Source organism: Aethalodelphis obliquidens, unplaced genomic scaffold (genome assembly GCF_003676395.1).
Source record: "Aethalodelphis obliquidens isolate GAN/ISIS:26980383/991018 unplaced genomic scaffold, ASM367639v1 scaffold28, whole genome shotgun sequence".
In the NCBI taxonomy this organism is placed as follows: Eukaryota; Metazoa; Chordata; class Mammalia; order Artiodactyla; family Delphinidae; genus Aethalodelphis; species Aethalodelphis obliquidens.
Window position 1 is genome coordinate 19144561 of NW_020837972.1, and position 20733 is coordinate 19165293.

At 55.8% G+C, this 20733-nt stretch overlaps 1 protein-coding gene across 13 annotated transcripts in view; it reads left to right on the forward strand.

Moving 5' to 3' along the window:
* AACS (acetoacetyl-CoA synthetase) overlaps nt 1-20733 on the forward strand; it is a 44478-nt gene that overhangs the window by 5663 nt on the left and 18082 nt on the right. For 10 of the 13 annotated variants that reach the window (XR_003436774.1, XR_003436775.1, XR_003436772.1 and 7 more), the window contains exons 3-10: nt 969-1089; nt 1647-1760; nt 6253-6350; nt 9289-9403; nt 9589-9670; nt 13299-13446; nt 18414-18494; nt 20187-20391. Coding sequence is in view for 9 of the 13 variants with exons in the window: in XM_027125118.1 (XP_026980919.1) it covers nt 969-1089; nt 1647-1760; nt 6253-6350; nt 9289-9403; nt 9589-9670; nt 13299-13446; nt 18414-18494; nt 20187-20391 (964 nt within the window). In the remaining 4 variants the exon portion in view is untranslated. The remainder of the gene's footprint in view (nt 1-968; nt 1090-1646; nt 1761-6252; nt 6351-9288; nt 9404-9588; nt 9671-13298; nt 13447-18413; nt 18495-20186; nt 20392-20733) is intronic. The other 3 variants (XM_027125119.1, XM_027125117.1, XM_027125113.1) reach the window with 1 other exon arrangement.

Sequence of the window (20733 nt, forward strand, 5' to 3'; positions counted from 1 at the left end):
TAATTGTTTTTTAAACTATCAGTAGTTTTGTTATTTACCTGGATTTTAGAGATTTTTATTTATTCCCTCAATAAATATCCAGGGAATAAGAAGTCTGTTGTATGTTTGGTTTGATTATGGGGTGAGCCATTCTGAAAGGTTCACCTGAAGGAGAAACCAAGGTTCCAGCCCTGATGGAGGAGGCACGGATCCAACTTCCTAAACACTGTGGCGGGGTGTCCGGTGGGCCGTGCACTTTGATCTCCTGGTTTCCATGCTCTGGTCAGCCCTGGAACATGTGGTAGCTGCCGTGTCTGTCTGTCTGTCCTTTTGTCATCAGCATCGCTCATAAAGTAGGTGCTTAATAATTAACAGACTAAACTAGTGGGGCGGAGTTCTCCCTTGGCATTAATTTTTTTTAACTTTAGTGAGGAATAATTGATACATCTAATTTGTTTTTTTTATTTGGTTGTGCTGGGTCTTAGTAATGGCAGGTGTGCTCCTTAGTTGCAGCATGCGAACTCTTAGTTGCGGCATGCGTGTGGGATCCAGTTCCCTGAGATTGAACCCGGGGCCCCTGCATAGGGAGCACGGAGTCTTAACCACTGCACCACCAGGGAGGTCCTGATACATATAATTGTATCTATTTCAAGTGTACACGTGAATGATTTGATATACATATGCCTTGCAGAATGAGTATCAAGTTAACTGACACATCCGTCACCTCACACAGTTACCTTTTTCTTTTTTTTTTTTTGTGGTGAGAATGCTTGAGATCTACTCTCAGCAAGTGTCAGGTACACAATATCGCATTCATTTCTGTTTTCAGTTTCAAGCCTTTGGGCCAGGTCAGCGTTCAGTCTGTATAGCGACCTAGTGATGCCTTGGGCCGGCGAGTTAGCTGGCCTCCTGTGACGCGGAATCCCTTCTCTGCATCTGATGTTGCTCTCGCGCATGTGTGTGTCTTGGTTTGCTGCCGTCCTCTGTAGGTCGTGGACACGTCCAAAGGGATTGCGGACGTCCCCGAGTGGTTCAAAGGCAGTCGCCTCAACTACGCAGAAAACCTCCTGCGACACAGGGAAAATGACGGAGTGGCCCTTTACGTGGCACGTGAGTCCCGACAGCTACTCGGATTTTCCTCTCTTAGTGTGACGGGGCCACGTGTTCAGAGAGGCTCTGAAGCACTCAGAACCTGCAGCATGTGATCCCAAACAATAGCTCGGCACTTTTTTTTTTTTTTGGGGTGACAAACACAAAACACTAACTTTACCATCTTGACCACTTTTAAACGTACAGCTCAGTGGTGTTAAGCATGTTCACATTGTTGTGCAGTAGATCCCTGGAACTTCTTCACTGAAGCTCTGTACCCACTAAACACTGATTTCCCCGTCTCCTCCCCCAGGCCTTGGAAAATTATATTAAAAAAATCACAACCCAATCAAAGGATTCTGGGCGTGCGTCTCAAGGATGCCCTTTCCCAAGCCTTTCTTTTCCGGAACGTCGGGTAAACCTGCATCTGGTTTGCATCCCGTGCACCTGTGTAGCGTCTCCTGGGCGCGTATCTCTAACCTGTGTTTGAACAGGTGTGAGTTTTCATCCGTGTCTGTGACTCAGAACCTCTCTTTTTAGGATGGTCCGAGGATGACCTGTCCTTTTTCTCTTCCCAGGGGAAGGCAGGGAGGAGATCGTGAAGGTGAGTTTTGAAGAGCTGCGGCGACAGGTGGCTTTGTACGCCGCGGCGATGAGGAAGATGGGCGTGAGGAGAGGAGACCGGGTCGTCGGTGGGTACTTCTGGTGCCTGTCACAGTGGGGGCAGGGGAGTGGCTTGGAAGGAATGAGGTGGCGTCGGGTCAGATTGCACGCACACGGCTTCGCGTGTGTACACGTGCGACACAAACCAGACGAAGAGGGACGATCGTTGCGAGTGCAGCCCAGCCAGAGTGAGCTGGGCTGTGAGGGTCCCCGGCTCCCGGCCTCCATGTGGGCACGTCCTCCTGAGCCAGTGCTCACAGACGTCTACATTATTATTAATAATAATTTTTTAATGGATTAGTTATTATTTTTTTTAATGAAATGTGGTCCTTAAACTAAACACAAACCAGAAAGTTCATCAGGTCCTTGATGACAAAGCCAGGACCCCTTCCAGGGTCGGGAGAAGCTGCTGCACTTTCTGGGTCTGCCCACCTCCAACTCGATGCTTTCCTGAGGAATTCCTGAGGGCTGGTTTCCATTCTGTGATATTCGCCATCTGTGCTGACATGATTGTAGACTGATGCCTAACCCTCAAAACCCAGCAGAGGGAGTTTTATCAGTGGAGAGACTCACTAGACTGATTTCCTCTGACCCACAGACGCCAGGGCAGGCGCCACCAGCCTGCTTGTTTCCCAGATGAAAAACTGAGGCCCAGAAGAGAAAAGTAAACTAATCATTTTTTTTTTTTAAACTTGGAAAGAACTTTATTAAAAAAACGGGTGTTGATTTAAACAGTATAGACAATTTCAGTTCATAAGGTCGTTAACTGAAAGTACGTGGATATACTCAGCCTCTGGAGATAATAAAGAGACGGTTACTTTTTCTCGGCCGAGCCACTTGTGGGATCTCAGTTCCCTGACCAGGGATTGAACTTGGGCCCTCGGCAGTGAAAGTGCAGAGTCCTAACCACTCGACTGCCAGGAAGTTCCCTGAGAGTTAGTGAGGCATGAAATTTGATAGCAGGACACTTCATCGCACGTCTGTCAGACGATGAGTTGTAATTATTTGGTGCTGCGATACGGCAGCGTGCGCCTGGGCCCGAGTGTCCTGCTGCCCGGCTGGTGGCCCTAGGCCACACTGCTCCTTGGGATCCCCACCTGGGCCTCCTCACTCAGTGCGGCTTCTTCCACTTAGTTCTTCCTGGTGAGACCTTGTTTAGCAGCATCCACTCCCTGGAGTCAGGAGACCTTCCCTCGGTGCCTGGCGCTGCCTTTGGGCCTGTGGGTTTGGATGACTTTCTCCTCCCTGGACCTCGAGTTTCTGCATCTTTAAACAGGGCAGCAGAGAGGCTGAGGGGCTTGTTATGCAGAGTCTCCCGTGGGCAGAGAAGTTAGGTGGGCTTTCTCGGCCCTGCCCATCCACACGCACCCCGGGAGGGGCTGGTGACAATGACGGATGTGTCCAGAGGCGGTTCCCAGTCTGGGTCCGGCCGGGGTTCTGTGTGCTTTTTGCTGCCGTGCTGGGGTCAGAGTTTAAATTGCTCCTTCCAGGATCAGGCATCAGATCTTATTCTTAAACCAAAGAAGAGGGCTTCTCCGTCCCCTGGCCGCACGACTTCGCTCGTGGCATAAACCCCAGGGGCATCGATGGTGTCCGTCCCCTGCTTGGAGGCTCGCTGACCCCCGCTGCCTCCAGGGTGGGGATGAGAACCTGCAGCTGGGTCGGCGGCCCTGCGCGCTCGCTTCCTTCCTGCCTCTGCACTCCCCTCCCGGCCCCTGTCCTCCTAAGGGGGTCCGGCAGAGCCTTTGTTGGGAAGCCGGCCTCCGCCCCGCCTGCCCCCAGCTCTGTCCCCAGATGGCCTCACTCAGGGAAGCCCCCTGGTTGCCCCTGAGCCAGGCCCTCCTGTTGGACCCTCTGTCAGCATCTCGTTTTCATTCTTCAAAGGATGCATCATTGGTAGTTACCTGTTTGGTTGTGTGATTATTTGAGCATCAGTCTCCTTTGTTTGGCTCTAAAACCCATGAGGCCAGGGGGTCTGGCTGCTGGGCTGCCCTCCCCACCTCCGGGGGCCATGGGACCAGGGCTGCAGGCCGGGCCGTCAGCAGGAGAAGCCACCGGCATGTTGGCGTGACCGTGCCTCTCCCGTGGGACTCACTGCAAGTGGGCGCTCGGCGTGTGTTTGCAAAGAGGGCAGCCTTACCCTGTGTAAACCATGTGAAGGGGCCAGACCCCGAGTGTCCTTCTCAGATGATGGAGCTGGGCATGGAGCGACCGCTCACTGTGTTACTTGACTGGAGAGGAATGAATAGTAAAGGATGGGTAGGGGATGTGCCGCATGATCGCCTGTCTCGGCCCTGGATGGAATGTTCTACAGATCCAAGGGTTCACCCTGGTTCATTGAGGTCTCTGCTCAGAAGCTGTCCGTGCTGTCCTGTGGAAAAATCCTTCACCACTCTCTCTGCACCCCGCTTTATTTTCCTTTGTCGCCTGCTGCCTCCTTGAAATCACAGGATTATTCGTGAGTGTGTGCGTGTGTGTGTGCACGTCTGTCTGTCCTCCAGTACCAGAGGATGGGGCTTTGTCTTCTGTTCACTGCTGCATCTCAGTCTGTGGGTACCTGGCGCATAGTAGGTGTATAACGAGTGTTTATTGGATGAATGCATGAGAGTGCTGGGTCAGAGCAGGCATTTTTGTGGTTAAAACCTCAATATCTTGGGTTCTTTGTGGGCCAATTTAATTTGTCTAGAAAAGGAATTCAAAAGGTTCTTCTACCTTCCAGTAATTTTTCTTCCCTCCAATTTTCATTTTTAAAAATCTCCCTTTGAAGCAAATGTTTCTTGAGAAGGAGAAACGGAGAACAGGACATCCTGGGGCTGCCGCTTGGCTGTGCTTACGTGGGGGACGCCTGCTCCGTTGCCCTTCACTCCTCAGAATCAGGCTTGTGCTTGGTGACACCCCCTTCCTGAGTGCCACATCTTGGATTCTAATTTGACCTGATCACAGTTACTAGGACAGGGGACTGTGTTTCCCAGAAGAGAGCGCTAGGGAAGAGTGCAGAGGGGGATTGAATGGGGAGATGCTCGGAGGCCTTCAGAGATGCGGTTACAGCTGCTCACTGCTCACGGCGCTGTTCCTTGTCTGTGAAGCGGGCGTCTCCTGGCTGCGTGTCAGTCCCCACAGCCAGCAGGTCACCCAGCCTCCCTGGGTGGTGAGTCCCGCCCTGCCTGGGGCGATGGCACCGTGGAGACACCTCAGTACGCTCACAGCCAAGTCTCTTCTCGGCAGCCGACATCCGTCCGCGGGCCTGCTGTGTGCCAGGGCTGGGCGGGGCCCGGGGGCCGTGGGAGCAATGCACGACCCCTGCCCCACGGGACACCCTGCAGGGAAGATGCCGTGAACCCAAAGAAACGAAGTCCCCACCGCTGTGGTCAAGTAGGCCGTCCAGAGCCATGGGAGGAGGGGCAGCGGGAGAGCTGTTCAGGGCACCACGGGGTGCTGGAGCCCAGAGGGCTTTCGTGTCGCCCAGGGAGGGAGCCGTGCTCAGGGCAGGCCCTGGACCTGCTCCCTGGTGCCTTGTGCACGAATCCTTTTCCCTCTGAGCATTTAGGACGGTCTGATCGCAGTCTTTTCGTCCATAAAGAGTCTCTGCCTCTATTATCATAAAAGCCCAGAGGACTTCCCTGGGGGTCCAGTGGGGAAGGCTCCATGCTTCCACTGCAGGGGGCCTGGGTTCGATCCCTGGTCGCAGGCCAAGTGGTGCGGCCAAAAGACCAAACCAAACAAAACTCAGCTTCCTACTAGATGGAAGGCTGAGTCCCTTGCAGGACTGTATATGTCTTGACTGGTCTGCTCAGTCTTCATTCCCCTGCAGCCTCTCCTTCCCTCCCTCCATCCAAGCATCCTCCCACCAGCCGGCCAGTAGACCAATATCTGCGGACCTTGATCTGCAGGGCATACCAAAAGGCATTTGGTAAAGCAGGGAGCGAGACAGGCAACGTCCCTGCCCTCACGAGAGAACCAGATATGAACTTGCCAGTTATGATTATACTTAGGTGATTATTATGCTAGATCTGGTGAGGGAGAAATACGGTGTGCTTTTTGGGTGACTGGCATGGGGACCTGAGTTCTTGGGGTGGCCTTGGAGAAGGCTTCCCTGAGGGAGTTCCATTTGCCTTTGGAGCTGAAGGATGAGTAGGGGGGGCTGGTGTGGGTGGAAGTGTCCAGGCAACGCAGGCAGCTTGTGCAAAGGCCCTGAGGCAGGGGGAGCTTAGAACTGAAGGGAGGCTGTTGTGACCGAGCCCACAGTGGGAGGTGGAACGGAGCGAGGAGAGGCCAGGATCGTGTAGGGATCCCTGATCAGAATGCGTCGGAGGGGGTGATGACAGGAAGCGGTCAGGCTGGCGGCAGTGATCGGGTCATCTGAGCAGATGTCAAGGTGGTTGGGTTGGGCCTCGCCCTGCTCTGTGAGCCGCTCACAGCCAGCCCTTCTCCCCACTCCCACCGTGACTCCGGGAGGTGCTTCTGGAAGTCCCGGCATCCTCACACCCTGAGCCAAGCTTTCTCCCTGTGTCCCACCCACAGGTTATTTACCCAACAGTGCGCACGCCGTGGAGGCCATGCTGGCGGCCACGAGCATTGGCGCCATCTGGAGCTCCACGTCCCCAGACTTCGGCGTGAACGTGAGTCGGGGTCCCCTCAAGTGCCCTGGGTGTGCGGCCCCCGCAGGGGAACATTCCATGTGATTTCCCCATGACATCTTGGGTCGGGGTGTGGGCAGCTGCGGGGCAGGACCAGCCAGGCTGGGAGGAAACGGTGTCACGATGGCCTCCCGTCTCCCCGGCTGGTGACTCGCAATCAGCAGGAGAGAAGGAGCCAGAAGTAGTGGGATCTCTCTAAGTGTAAAAGTGAACGATCCTGGCTTCCTTTCCAATGTTCCCCACACCCAGCCGTGTGCGTTGTGCGTTAGCGTGTGTTACGTGCGACAGGCGGTGTTGCGAGTATCCAGCAGGAGACGCCCGGCCCCGGCTCCTGTGACTTCACGACCACGTGAGGTTTTCTGATGTCCGTCGTCTGCAGGTTTGCTCGTGGAAGGTTTGCTTACGGAGAGTTTGCTCCATAATCGCCGTTTCTGACCCCTTCCTTTGGGGCTGAGCTTTGTGCTCTGTGCGGGAGGGCGGCGGGCCTCTTTATCCCCGTAAGCCCCAGGGGCACCAGGGCCCAGGGTGCGCCAGCTGTGGCATGGCCCAGGCAAGGCAGGAAGCACGCACTGAGCCCCACATGGGGAAGGAGGAAGCAGCAGAGCAGGACTTACTGGGACCCCCACTTCCTGATCAGGGACCTTTCCTGGTTGCAGAACCTCGGGGATGAGGGACCCTCAGGAGCCACGAGGCCGGGCCTGTTAGAGGACATGCCGGGCATCACGTCCCTGACCGTTCTTCCTCTGCTCTGGGCGTGGCCCCTGTGCTGGGCGCTGGTCAGTGCAGCCCAGGGTCTAAGGGCTGGCCTGGCTTTGCTGGCCGTGCATCCCTGGGTGAGTTATTTATCCTCACGTGCAAAGCAGGGGCATCAGGAAGAGAGAGTCTCATGATACGAGCGTAGACTGCGTGGGCCTGTGATTGACGCGGGAGGATTGATACACTTAGGATACAGGTGCAGGGACGGCGCTGTTCCGGCTCCGTGCTCTGCGGTCCATGTGCCTTGTCCACAGGCTGGGCATTTTGGGTGTGAGCTTGATACTCAACCTCTGCCTTGAGGCTTGCTCTTCTGGAAGAGGTTTTCAAGGTATTTCTTTGCTTTTTGAAAATATTTATTTATTTATTTGGCTGCACCGGGTCTTAGTTGTGGCATGCGGGATCTTCGTTGCGGCACGCGGGATCTTCGCTGCGGCACGCGGGATCTTCGTTGCGGCACGCGGGATCTTTTTAGTTGCGGCAGGTGGGATCTAGTTCCCTGACCAGTGATCAAACCTGGGCCCCCTGCATTGGGAACGCGAAGTCTTAACTGCTGGACCACCAGGGAGGTCTCTCAAGGTATTTCTCATTTCCTCCCACACCGTGCGGAGGAGGGACAGACGTGCTTCTGCAACACAGAGGCCTGGAGCAGTGAGGCGATTGGCTGAGGCCGGCCCTGGCCCCATGGGTTGAGGACTGGGCCCTGCTGAGTTCTGGGAGGGGGTGGTCACCCCAGACCTCACTGCTGGTGGCCGTGGTTGTGCCTCCTGGGGCTTTGCTGGGCCTCTCCCAGATCGCCTCCACCCCTGACCACCCAGGGCAGGCAGGACTGACCTGAGCCTGGAGCTCCAGGGGGCCTCTTGGTCCCCAAGGCCCTCTGTGAGGCCGTGTGAGCTGCTTGGGACCAGGCCATCCTCGGGGGAGGGCGGGTCCTGGAGGGTTGGGACCCGGTCCCTGGGCGCTGTTGTCCTTGGATCCCTCAGCGGGCCTTGAGCTGCGCTGCCGGGAGGCGGTGAAGGAGCCTCGGGGCTGGAGAAGGCATGTGGCGTGGAGGTTACCAGCAGGCAGGCTCTTGCCTGGGTTTGAATCCGCCTCTGCCGCTTCCTGTCTCTGTGTCCTCGGGGACACACTGTAGGAGGGCTTGTGAGGGCAACACCATTGACACCCATCTGGGGTTGGGACAGCGCTCAGACCTACCCCCCAAGCTCGGTGAACGTCAGCTGCTCCTAATGAGGAGGGAGTGGGTGTTTTTGAGTGAATTGGAACTTGGAAGCAGTTGTGATGTTGGAGGAGCATTGTGCAGCATGGCAGCGTGGGCGTGGCCTTCTAGGGCCCGAACGAAGCCCCTGCCTGAGTGCTTTACAGAGAGCAGAGCTCCTGGGTTGGCCTCGGGTGGTGGGTCTGAGCCAGCTGGTGCAGGGCGGAAGGCTTAGGGGACGGGCTGGGGCCCAGCCGCCTCCTGCTTGCCTGTAGCATCAGCAGCTGGCCTTGACCCTGCGCACATCCTCGTGGGTCTGTCTTGTGCACAATGTCACCACCGCAGGCCACTGTGGGTGACTCTGGTCCCAGGTCCTGTTGTGCAGAGGATGCAGCCAGTGCTGGCTCTGGAGCGGCATCCCTGGCGTTCCTTCCCTGGTTCGAGGCTGGTTCGGGTTTTCCAGGGTGGCGGCTCTCGTTGGAAGCGCACACGCACTAGATGGCAGCCTGGCTCCGCCCTGACCACGGCCTTCAGCACGGTTGCTTGCGGGAGATCTTTGAGGGCGTGATGGCCTGGGCCTCAGGAGAGCCCTCTATTCGGTCAGAAAGTGACAGGGCCAAACGCCGTTCTACTAAGATGCTTCGATCTGCCCTGAGTTCTGGGAAGCGGTCCTCGTTTTGCTGGGACCCTGGTGTAGAGCCAGAGGCAGGTAGCCGTGTGCGCGATCCTTTGGAGTGATTGTTGAGCAGTGAATGACGGTTAGCGCATCAGCCTGGTGACTTGAGGGCCCCCGGCTGCTGGTACCACCTGCCAGCTCCCAGGGCTGAGCCCTCCTGGCCGGAAGCCCTGGTCCGGGTCACGAGGCACAGTGCTTGCTCACATGCATCCCTGGAGATGCAGCTGTGCCCTTGGCTGCTGGAGGATTTTGCCTTTTGGATGAACAATGACGACTCTTTCCTTCCACTCTAGGGCGTTCTGGACCGGTTTTCTCAGATTCAGCCAAAGCTCATCTTCTCCGTGGAGGCCGTCGTGTACAATGGCAAGGAGCACGACCACGTGGACAAGCTGCAGCAGGTCGTTAGAGGTGCGTGGGCTGGTGTGGGGGGCAGGGGGCAGGGGTGAGAGCCCCCCCAGGGGTCCCAAGAGCCCTGCAAAAACGGAGTAGTCTCAGTCCTAGGTTGTGTTACGTTTCAGCAAAAAAGAAAAAGATTAGCGGCTAGGTATGTTGTGTCCTGTAAGCTTGTGTTTTCTCCTCCCCGCCGCTTTCAGGACTAGCAGACCTGAAAAAAGTGGTGGTGATTCCTTACGTTTCCTCCAGAGAGAAGATAGACATTTCCAAGATTCCAAATAGGTAAGCCAGCCGCATGCTGATCACTGGTTGCATGTGAAACCCACTCAGGGTCCCAGCCGGGCTGCAGGTTCTGTGGATCTTTGCACTTGGGGTTGGAGTGTTTCAGAGGTGCAAGATGTCTTGGTTAAAAATCGTCATTCTGTAGATGGGGAATCCCTTGGGGCCACGTGGTAACTTAGTGGCAGAACAGAGACTGTCCCAGGCATCCTAACTCTTCCTGTCTCGTGTCCCTTGGAAGTGGTGGGCTTGGATGGGGCCAGGCTGGCTCCCCGGGTTGGCCACAGCAGTTCTGAACAGTGACTCATGTGTATCCACAGGTGCGCATGTGTGTGGATGTGCGTATGTGCACACACACGCGTACACCTCTGTGTACGTGGTTCATACGTATGTGTATTTGTATGCATGTGTGTATACACACGCAGCCACACAAAGGTATACACGTACGTAATATGTGGGGTTTTTCTTTCATTTTACAACCTATTTTTTGTTGCCATTGCTCACGGCATCTTCCTTTGCTTTTCTGACGTTTATAAGCCGATAGGCCACAGGCCTTGACGTGGAACAGAATGGTGAGCACCTGCATTCTGAACAGAAGTTAAGCAAGTGGATCATGGTTTGGTCCAAGTTGAGATTCTTCCCAAAGTTCTTGTTACACACCTTTCATCTCTCCGTAAGCCATCACAGAGGGGCGAGCTCTGAGGTCGGGCGTGTTTACCTGCGCAGGTAAACCTGTCCACTTAGCCTCGCGTCTGGGCTGCAGGCAGGAGTCTCTGAGTGGCCCCAGGCCCCACGAGAAGCGGCGGCAGAGCCGCAGGTGGGGATCCTGGGTGTGCCGTGGCGGGGAAGGAGGCGGCGAGGAGGCCTTGCTACTCAGGCAGACGGGGTGGACGCGTGGCTGAGCGGCGCTGTGCAGGCGCCCTCCGGGGGGCACGGAGGGGGCTAAAGCTCATGTGCTGTCCCCCGCGTTTACAGTCGAGCTGGGGGGACAAGACACGCCCGCAGGAAGGGGGAGCTGTGACCGCTCGGCCCAGTAGACACAGCCATGCTCACTGAGTTGGGGACAGGAAGTGCCCAGGAGGTGAGAGAAGGGCGTGGTTGCTTCTCTGTGGGGCCTGGGGGAGGTGACAGCCGAGGGACCTTGAGAGGTGAGCAGGGTCTGGGGACAGCTGCAGTACCAGGGCTCCAGAGGCTGAAGGGAGCTGCGGCAAAGTGGCTGTTCCTCTAAGGCCATGGTCTCGAGCCACACTGCCCGGGGTCAGATCTCAGCTGTGTGGCTCTGGGCCAGTGATCAACCTCTCTGTGCCTTGTTTTCCCCATCTGTAGAACGGGGACAACAGTACCTTCCTCGCAGGCTCAGCAGTGTGCATGAAGTTAGCTCTCAGGAACGTCGTCTGTCATTATGGGCAGGTGACAGCTGCAGGCCAGAGTGGGCTGTGTCCTCTGGAGCATCCGGGTCAGGATGTGCCGGTCCTTACAGGCAGGTCCGGGGGCGTGGCCTGTCCCCTAGACTGTGGGAACCCTGCCGACCTTGATAAATTACACCCCTGCCGTGAACATAGCTCCCCTGGTTTTATTGATGGGGCCGTACGCACAAAGGCCAGGAGGAAAACAGGACGGTTTGCTGGCCCCGCGGTGGCCCGGCTTTTATTTTTCTGAATGTGTTCGTTGGTGACTGATAGAAAGTGAGGGCATCCAGAGGTGACGTTAACCACCTGGTTTAGCTTCAGGCAGTGCGCAGAGCTCCGCAGCCCCGGTGCCCCCCTCCCGGGGAAGCAGGCCCCCAGCGCTCTCCAGCCTTTGACTCCTGGGCGCCGCAGATAAGCCGAAAGCGCCCCTGCGCGTCTGTGGGGGGACTGCCCTTTGGGTTTTTCCTTTTGAGAAGAAGCAACAAAAGTAATCGCTGTTTACTGTGATTTATACACCGATGGAGAGAAAACGTTTTTCTCCGTGTGGAGCATTCGACTCGATTGGGCCCTTTGTGTAAATGGGACTCGGATGGGAGGTGGAGGCGGACTGGGGCTCTCATTGGCTGGAAGGCTCCACGGTGAATAATCTTCCTGCCGCTCTGGAGAGGAAGGGTCTGCTTGTTTACCGCTCAGAATTATTTGGGGTGCCCATTTCAAATGGCCGCACCTCCCCCAGGAGACATCCTCATCTTTTCTTTTGTTTAAAGATTTATTTTTATGTGTTTATTTATTTATTTTGGCCTCGCTGGGTCTTAGATGCAGCGTGTGGGATCTTCGTTGAGGCATTTGGGGTCTCTCAGTTGCGGCATGCATGCGGGATCTAGTTCCCCGACCAGGGATCGAACGCAGGCCCCCTGCATTGGGAGTGCGGAGTCTTACCCACTAGACCACCAGGGAAGTCCCACATCCTCATCTTTAAGGGGGCCTTTCCATGCAAGACAGCACACTTCTTCACTTTCGGGTGCATCCGTTTGTATTTCAGAGTAATTCTCCTTGGCAGTTGGCTGCAGGCCGCGTTTAACTGACTTCTCCCCCTTCCTTGAAAGAAAGTTCCGTTTGACAAAGCAGTAGTTTCGATTTTTCCCCTTTCTTCTCCCTTCTAAACCAGTGGAGGAACAGGGCCGGGGTTTTGGAATCGATGTTTCCGCCGATCTCAAACTAGAGAAACCGCCTCTCTCCCAAGGTGGCTTTGTGGCTTCCGCTACCCTGTTTCTGCTCAGAAAACAGCCCCTTCGGCGGTTCTTGGTGATGTGCAGTGCGCTTTACGGCAGCTCTGGGGGCAGGGCAGGGCAGGCTGTTCAGGCTGGAGCCAGTAGCTGGGCTGAATTGTATTTGTTCCTGGACAGATACTTGCATCTGGCCGTTGTAAACCTCAGGATACAGGGAAGCAGTGAGAACAATTGCCCCGCAGGTTGGCACCGCTTTCTGGCTGTGCCCTTCAGGTGTCAGAAGAGCTTATAACCCGGCACCTCCTCCCCCCTTCTCCTGGGGGGAAAGGGAAGGACTCAGGCACCCTGGGCTCTAGCTTGCCTTTGGGGAACCTGGGGAAACCAGGCATCTGCTAATCAGAAGGTTAGTAGCAAACGGGAGGTGCGCCTGGGCTCCAGGGACTTGAGCATCACCTCAGAGCCCCTCCCGGAGTTTGCGTACAAGCAGCCAACGTGTTAAATGCAAGGGGTCCTCCTCCACAGTGCTTATTAAAGCGCTTAGATTCTCTGGAGAGACAGCCTCGGCCCCATCAGCAGTGCTAATAAAGCCACCGGAAATTTTCGGGACTTCCCTGGTGGTCCAGTGGCTAAGACTCCAAGCTCCTAATGCAGGGGGCCCGGGTTTCATTCCTGGTCGGGAACTAGATCCCGCATGCCTGCCGCGACTAAGACCCAGAGCAGCCAAAATAAATAAATCAATATTAAGAAAAAGAAAAAAGCAACCGGAAATTTTCACTCAGTTACTTTTTATTCAATTAGCATGAATCCTTGAGCCCCGACTTCTCCCTTCTCTCTTGGGAAGCTTCCAGACAAGGCAGGTCCCTGGAATCTAGGTCGTCACCCAGGTAGACGTGGCGGGGGGTGAACGGGAGGACTCGACAGATTTCCGCACCCCCGCCCCGCCAGGCGTTCTAGAACCTTCACCGTTTGTCTCCTGCGCCTTTTTGCCCACAGCGTGTTCCTGGAGGACTTCCTGGCCACTGGGCAAGGTGCGCAAGCCCCTCAGCTGGAGTTCGAGCAGCTGCCCTTCAGCCACCCGCTCTTCATCATGTTTTCGTCGGGCACGACCGGAGCGCCCAAGTGCATGGTGCACTCGGTCGGGGTAGGTCTGCACCCCATCCCTGCCTGGGGGCTTCCTGCTGGCTAGGGCGGCACCCCGTCCCCACTCTCCAGGTGGGGTGCTGCGCCGAGATCCGGCCTCGAGCCGGGCGGTGGGGGGCTGCTGCCCCAGCTACCGTGGCCCCGTCGCCACGGGGTCCCGGGACTCCACAGCGCCACCAGGGCAAGGCCTGCGCCGGGCGAGCCGGTGACAGTCATGCTATACGTCATGACCCCTTAGGGTATTGTGAGTCCAACAGATGGGCCCTGCCCGCATTTTATTTTATTTATTTATTTTTAAATTAATTTTTCTTGGAGTAGAATTGCTTTACGATGTTGTGTTAGTTTCTGCTGTACAGCAAAGTAAATCAGTTATACATATATCCCCTCTCTTTTGGATTTCCTTCCCATTTAGGTCACCACAGTGCACTGAGTAGAGTTCCCTGTGCTCTACAGTAGGTTCTCATCAGTTATCTATTTTATACATAGTATCAATAGTGTATGTGTGTCAGTTCCAATCTCCCAATTCCTCCCCCCCCCGCCCCCTTTTCCCCCTTGGTGTCCATACGTTTGTTCTCTGTGTCTGTGTCTCTATTTCTGCTTTGCGAACAAGATCATCTGTACCATTTTTCTAGATTCCACATTTGTGCGTTAATATACGATGTTTGTTTTTCTCTTTGTGCCTCACTTCACTCTGTATAACAGTCTCTAGGTCCATCCACGTCTCTACAAATGACCTAATTTCATTCCTTTTTATGGCCTAGTAATATTCCATGGTATACATGTACCATTTCTTCTTTATCCACTCCTCTGTCGATGGACACTTAGGTTGCTTCCATGCCCGGGCTATTGTAAATAGTGCTGCAGTGAACATTGGGGTGCATGTGTCTTTTTGAATTATGGTTTTCGCTGGATATATGCCCAGGAGTGGGATTGCTGGGTCATATGGTAGTTCTATTTTTAGTTTTTTAAGGACATCCATACTGTTCTCCATAGTGGCTGTATCAGTTTACATTCCCACCAACAGTGCAAGAGGGTTCCCTTTTCTCCACACCCTCTCCAGCATTTGTTGTTTGTAGATTGTGGTGATCGCCATTATGACCATGTGAGCTGATACCTCATTGTAGTTTTGCTTTGCATTTCTCTAATTAGTGATGGTGAACATCTTTTCATGTGTTTTTTGGCCATCTGCCGGCGTTTTAAACAGAAGGAAACAGGTTAGGTGAGAAGAGAAGATATCAGCTCATCAAGGGTCCTAAGAGGTGTTGGTGTGTTTTCTCAAAGCTGTCATGTAAGCGTGGGTACGGACGGTGCACGTGCCAGGCAGCGTTGCCAAACTTCTGTCTGACCGTGGGCTGGGGTCAAAAAGTTTGAAAGCCGCCGGGTTATGTTATAAAGTGCGGTTAACCGAGGGAGGACTTACCGTGCTGTGTGAGTCAGCTTGGGCTGCCGTAGCAAAATAGCACGGGCTGAGGCGGGTCTTAAACAACGAAGATTTACTTCCTTGCGGCTCTGGAGGCTGGGGGTCCAAGACCGGGGTGTGGGCAGGGTTGGTTCCCTCTGAGCCTCTGTCGTCGGCTCGCAGGGGGCTGCCTTCTCGCTCTGTCCTCACGCGCTCTTTCCTCTCTGCACGCACATTCCCGGCGTCTCTTTGGGGTCTAATTTTCCTCTCTTCGTAAGGACATCCATCGCGGTGGACGAGCGCCCACCCTATCGGCCTCGTTTTAACCTCCTCCCCTCTAGGAGGCCCGAGGATTATCTGAGTGGAGAAACCTCACATTGTCTAAGAGCCTTCTAGCCATCGCTTGGTCAGATGGCGGTATTTGAACATGAAATACGGAATTTCTTTTATTCCAGCTCATTCAGCTTTCACAGCTGTTCTCTGCTAGGACATCTAGAAGCTGTTTGAACCCCTGCCGTAGAATCACTCTAACGTCTTCATACAGCTCTTTACACCGTGTTCTCATGAGAACGTGGAAAGAGGTTAACACAACTTTGTCATCACCTGGATTTGCATCCAAGGAAGATCCGATGGCAGGTTAGGAATGATAACCGCCAGAGACACACGAGCCTGTTCACAGACAGTGGGTGACTTCTCAGGAACCACGGAGTGGGAGGGAGGGGACATCGGGGGCCAAAGCCTTGATTTCTGGAAGAGTGGCCTCTTTGTAGGAGCAAGTGCTTGTTGCTTACCAGCCTGTTTTATCACACTGGGTCGGGCGTGTTCATAGCTGCTGGCATCGCGTTTTGCCTGGAGGGGGACCCCTGGTGTGCCTGGTCGGAGGCCCGATATCCGGCCACAGAGATGAGTGTTTTTAGAAACCTGGCAGGCGAGGGCGTTGCGGGGTGTGTGTGTGGGAAAACAGCACATTTTAGGAAAACCTGCCGTGCCCGACTGTACTTTTATTTTCAGTGCTCTTTTCCTAGCAAATGTCCCTTTTTTGGGAGTGGAACATAAAAATGTATTAGATGAAATGTAGTTTGCTCATAAAATCATTGTGCTTGGTATATTCAGAATATGGAAAAGTCAGGAAAAATTATATTAATTCTGGCTTCGCTGGGCTCTTGCATCTCCAGAGAAGTGACTAAGCACCTTGCCTGTTTTCAAGCGTTATCTCGAGCGGAAACTTGAAAACAGCGCGGTGGGACCGCCGACAGTGCCCCTGGGGCTGGCAGCAGGGTCAGGGCTGGGTTGGGACGTTGTGATCCCCGTTTGCTGTTCTGTGCTTTCTAAGCCCACAGAAGAGCCCAGAAAACAGCTTCCGTCTTCCTTCTTTCAAATTACTCTTCTTGCTTGAGGCTTATATTTCCTGACGCTCAGGGAAAGCATCCAGACTTGCCATAAATATTTAGAAATTAAGGGCCGAGCTGTTGACGCGACTCGTTAAGGTTCACACAGAGAGAAGCAAAGGAGGGTTTTGTGCTGTCAAGAGAGTGAGGTTGCTGAGCCGGTGAGCACGTGGCGGGTTATGAATAGGCCGGGCTCATAGAGGCAGACCGTAGGGCGAAGATGCCCTTTAAAGGCCAGTCTAAGTGAAAAGGGAAATCGAGGGGGATCTGCCACGGGTTCCTATAATCCAGGAGCTCCCAGTCCTTTCCGTGGATTTGCCACGTGAACACTTAGCGTTCATCGAAAGGGTTCCTGAAATGTTTGTTGTCCCCACGTGGTCGCCCGCCTCCTCTGAGTGAGAGCAGTGTGTGTTGAGGGACTTTCTGAGGAAGCCTGTGACTGTGCTGGGTGGGCGCGGGTGTGCTGTCCCTGACCCTGCAGCGCACGCACGGTGAAGCCACCGGGCTCTTGGCTCCCGCATGCAGACCCAGGGTGGCCTCGGGCAGCCCTCAGAACGGGCTCTCCCTCCCAGCAGCCTTTCTACCGCTGTCTCTCTGAGCCCCGTGTGGTCCGTCCCCAGGGCAGGCGTCCCTGCTGCGGGCCTGGTGACGGGGTGCCGTCCGGGACAGACTCGGGAATAGGGGCGCTGGCTCTGGAGTCAGGGAATTTGCTGGGTAGGATTGTTTCTGTTGAGCTTTGAAAGGGATCATCTCCTCCTACTGGCTTGTGTTTTGTTTTGTTTTTTTTTTTGCGGTACACGGGCCTCTCACTGCCGTGGCCTCTCCCGTTGCGGAGCACAGGCTCCGGACGCGCAGGCTCAGCGGCCATGGCTCGGGCCCAGCCGCTCCGCGGCATGTGGGATCTTCCCGGACCGGGGCACGAACCCGTGTCCCCTGCATCACCAGGCGGACTCTCACCACTGCGCCACCAGGGAAGCCCTGGCTTGTTTTTTATTTCCCTTGGGTACAATGAGGGTCATCAAGGCTGGTTTTAATATGTGGGTCCCGATAGTCCCTAAACCACCCAGGGCCACCGTTGCCGTCAGCTGGTGGCTCCCGTCTGTGGCCAGACTGAGCGCAGTGGTTGGCCTTTTCAGGGGCTTCGGAGGGGCCGCGTCCCTGATCTAGCCTTAGGATCTTGTGTGAGATCCATTGAAAGGATGGGAAAACCGAGAGATGAAACAGCTGGTTCAGGGTCCCCTTGCTCTGCTCTCTGCATTGTGCTTGGGGCTGGGAAGCTTCCTGTCCTCCCTGTGAGCCACAGGCGACACAGTCATTTGGAACAAGTGGGGTCTGAGCAGTGGAATACTATACAGCCGTACGAAACACCATGCGGGAAACTCCCTGTATGATAAATGGAAAAAGCAAACTGCAGGACAGTGCGTCCAGATAAAAAACTAGCATAAATAAATACATGCAGATAGGCAAGAAACATGCCTGGAAATGTACGCGGGAAACATATACGGTTACTGGTTGCAGGAGGGGACGGGGGCTTGTCATGGTGTATGCTTTCGAGTTTCGGTCCAAGCGAATATACTGCCCAGTGAACATTGAAGTGAAAAGTAATAGATCACATGTCGGGGTTGGGAGAGGGGTCTGACTGGGCGTGTGAGCTGAAAGCAGGGTCTTGAGCTACCCCTTGGCCAAGGAGTCCCTGAGCTCTGATCCGAGGCTCTCGGAGCTGCAGACCCAGCAGCGGCTGTGCACCCCGGGGACAGTCCTGCTCAGGCATCCAGTCTTCCCCGTCCACCACGAGGGAGCAAGGCTGGCCTGTAGTGCCCTGGTCTGGGGGGGGCAGGTGTCCCTGCACCCAGCCTTTTACCTTCATCTTCGTGACTCTCCGCTCCGTGATCTTCACTTTTCTCTGCCTGAGGTTGGTGGGTCCCCTGTGCTTCTGATCACCTGGCACCCAGAGCCTGCAGGCCGGCAGGGTCGGGTCAGGGTTTCTTCTCGTGTCCCCAGCGAGTCTTAGGGGTCAGGTGGCAGAGGGACGGGAGCATTGCTCGTCATGGTGAGGGTGCTCAGAGCTCTGCCTCTTCCTTGACCTCTCCTGCCCCAGGGCCGAGCGTCTGGGCTGCGCGCACCTCTGTGCCCTCGGAGGAAGCAGCCTGGTTCACACGGAATTCCCCCGCTTCTCCCCAGGGGACCCTCATCCAGCACCTGAAGGAGCACATTCTTCACGGCAACATGACCAGCAGTGACATCATCCTGTATTACACCACGGTGAGTGCGGGTGCTGTGCTGAGACGGGTGCCCTCCCCCTCCTCCGCGCCCCTCCCAAGACGGGCTTTGGTTCATTCAGGTAGGGAGGACTTTACTCTTCTTTTTGCCTCTCCACCTTTGCACATGTCAGGAGCCAGAAGCGCAGCTCGAGCCGCAGGCAGCGTGCGCCAGACCCCGGGCCGCGTGCGCCAGACCCCGGGCCGCGTGCGCCAGACCCCGGGCCGCGTGCGCGAGACCCCGGGCCACGTGCGCCAGACCCCGGGCCGCGTGCGCCAGACCCCGGGCCGCGTGCGCCAGACCCCGGGCCGCGTGCGAGCAGCCCCTCCTGCGGGATCCTTCGCTCTCGCTCTCTTTCTCTCCCTCCTGGCGGCTGCCCACTTGAATCTCAGCACCAAGGTCGAGCACCAGCCTGGCCCGTCCCCCTGTGTTGACCTTGGTTGCCGCTGGGAGCCCTGGAGCCCTGGGGAAATCTAGAGAAACCGAGGAGACTGTTAATTCAGTCTCTTGAGCCTGTAGAGGTGGGGATGAGTGTCACGTGACGAAATCTGTGGCTCAACCTGGGGGACAGGAACTTACCAGAGATGCCGTGAGGACGGTCGGTTCTTAGTCATGTGCAATAGTAAAGGGACTCTAACCAGTGGAGGTGGAAAAGGAATTTACTGGAAGGCCGTGGGGTGGCGTGCTGAGAGGCAGAATAACGGCCCCAAAGGTTCCCGTGTCCTCACTCCTGGAGCCTGTGCATGTCACCTGATGCGGCAAAGGGGCTCTGCAGATGTGATTCGGCTGTGGCTCCGGAGACCAGGAGAGTGTCCTGCGTTATCCGGGGCCCAGGGTGATCACCAGGGTCCTTACAAGAGGGACGCAGGAGCGGTGGAGCCAGAGGGGGCGGACGACAGAGCAGAGGTCAGAGCGTGGTGGGTCCATGAGCCAAGGAGCGCGGGAGCCCCTTGAAGCTGGAAAAGGCCAAGAAAGACCCTCCCCTGGAGCCTCCAGAAGGAACTCCCAGCCCCGCTGACACCTGAGTTTGGACACCCGACCTTCAGGACTCTCAGACAGTACACTTAGGCCACTGGGTTTGTGGCCGTTGTTTACAGCAGCCAGAGGAAGGGCATGCAGGGTGGCTCGAGCAGTTACTTCCATGGCTGGGGATCCAGGCGTGAGACCAGGCGGGGCCTGCGGGCGGCTGCGCGTGCAGCTGAGAGCCGCCGCTGTACTGCAGCGCCCGCGGGCGGCCCGCGGTCCTGCGCCCAGGACGGAGGTGGCCCTGCTTCCAGCCCTTCCCGTGGTTAGTGTGGAGCGGGCGTCATCGAACCAGAGCTTGAGCTCAAGGTGCTGGAGCTGTTCCCGACGCCGCTGAACCCTGGACGGTGAAAGGTTAGCAAGCCGAAGGGAGTGCTGTTTGTCCCAAGGGGAGAAAACTCAAAATCAGCTTTTTCCAAGACCGCAAATGTCCAGGGGCTCCAGAGTGATTTGGCTCCCATTTCCGGTCTGAGTTCTCAAGGAAGCAGAACGCTGAGGCATCTTCCTAACCTGGGAGGTCGAGGCCCAGGCCCTGCTGCTTCCCTGGTGCCAGGGCCCCAGGACCCGTTGCAGACACAGGAGGGAGCACTGACGTGCGACCAGGGGCAGGTCGCCCTGTGTGCCCAGCCGTAAATCCAGGGCTCTGGGCCAAACGATTTGGGTTTCTTTCAGCTGCAGGCTTTCCTTCTATCCCCCTCCACCATCGTGAACAGTGAGTGGTGCTGGGTCCCCGCCAGGCTCTGTCAGGCTCCGGCCCTTTCAGACAGGAAGCCCAGCCCTGGGGCGTTAATGGAGCAGCGTTTTGAATTGCAGAACCCCACCCCCGGGGCAGCCACAGCTGCGCTGACCTCCAACTCAGCTGCCTCCCTGGGACACGGTGAGGGGACAATGGAAGGACTCAAGGATCCAGAGCAGTTCTCTCGAAAGCAGTTCACTTTTCTGGGAAGCATCCTGCCCACGAAGGACGGGGCTGTTGCATTTTTCGGTGGAGGATGCCGGGTGCCAGCGGCAGCCTCGGGTGCCCCCAGCCGGCCCCAGCCAGGCCTGTGCTGTCGCTTGCTGACTCACTGTAGCAGCTGGACAGTGAGGTGGCCGGGGTGCAGTGCTGCCTATTACAGTAATTCCTTGGGAAAAGATTCCTTATTAGAAGAAACTCAACTTAGGATGTTAAAACCCGTAAAAAAAAAAAAAAAGGCAACTCAACTAAATGGAGGTTCTC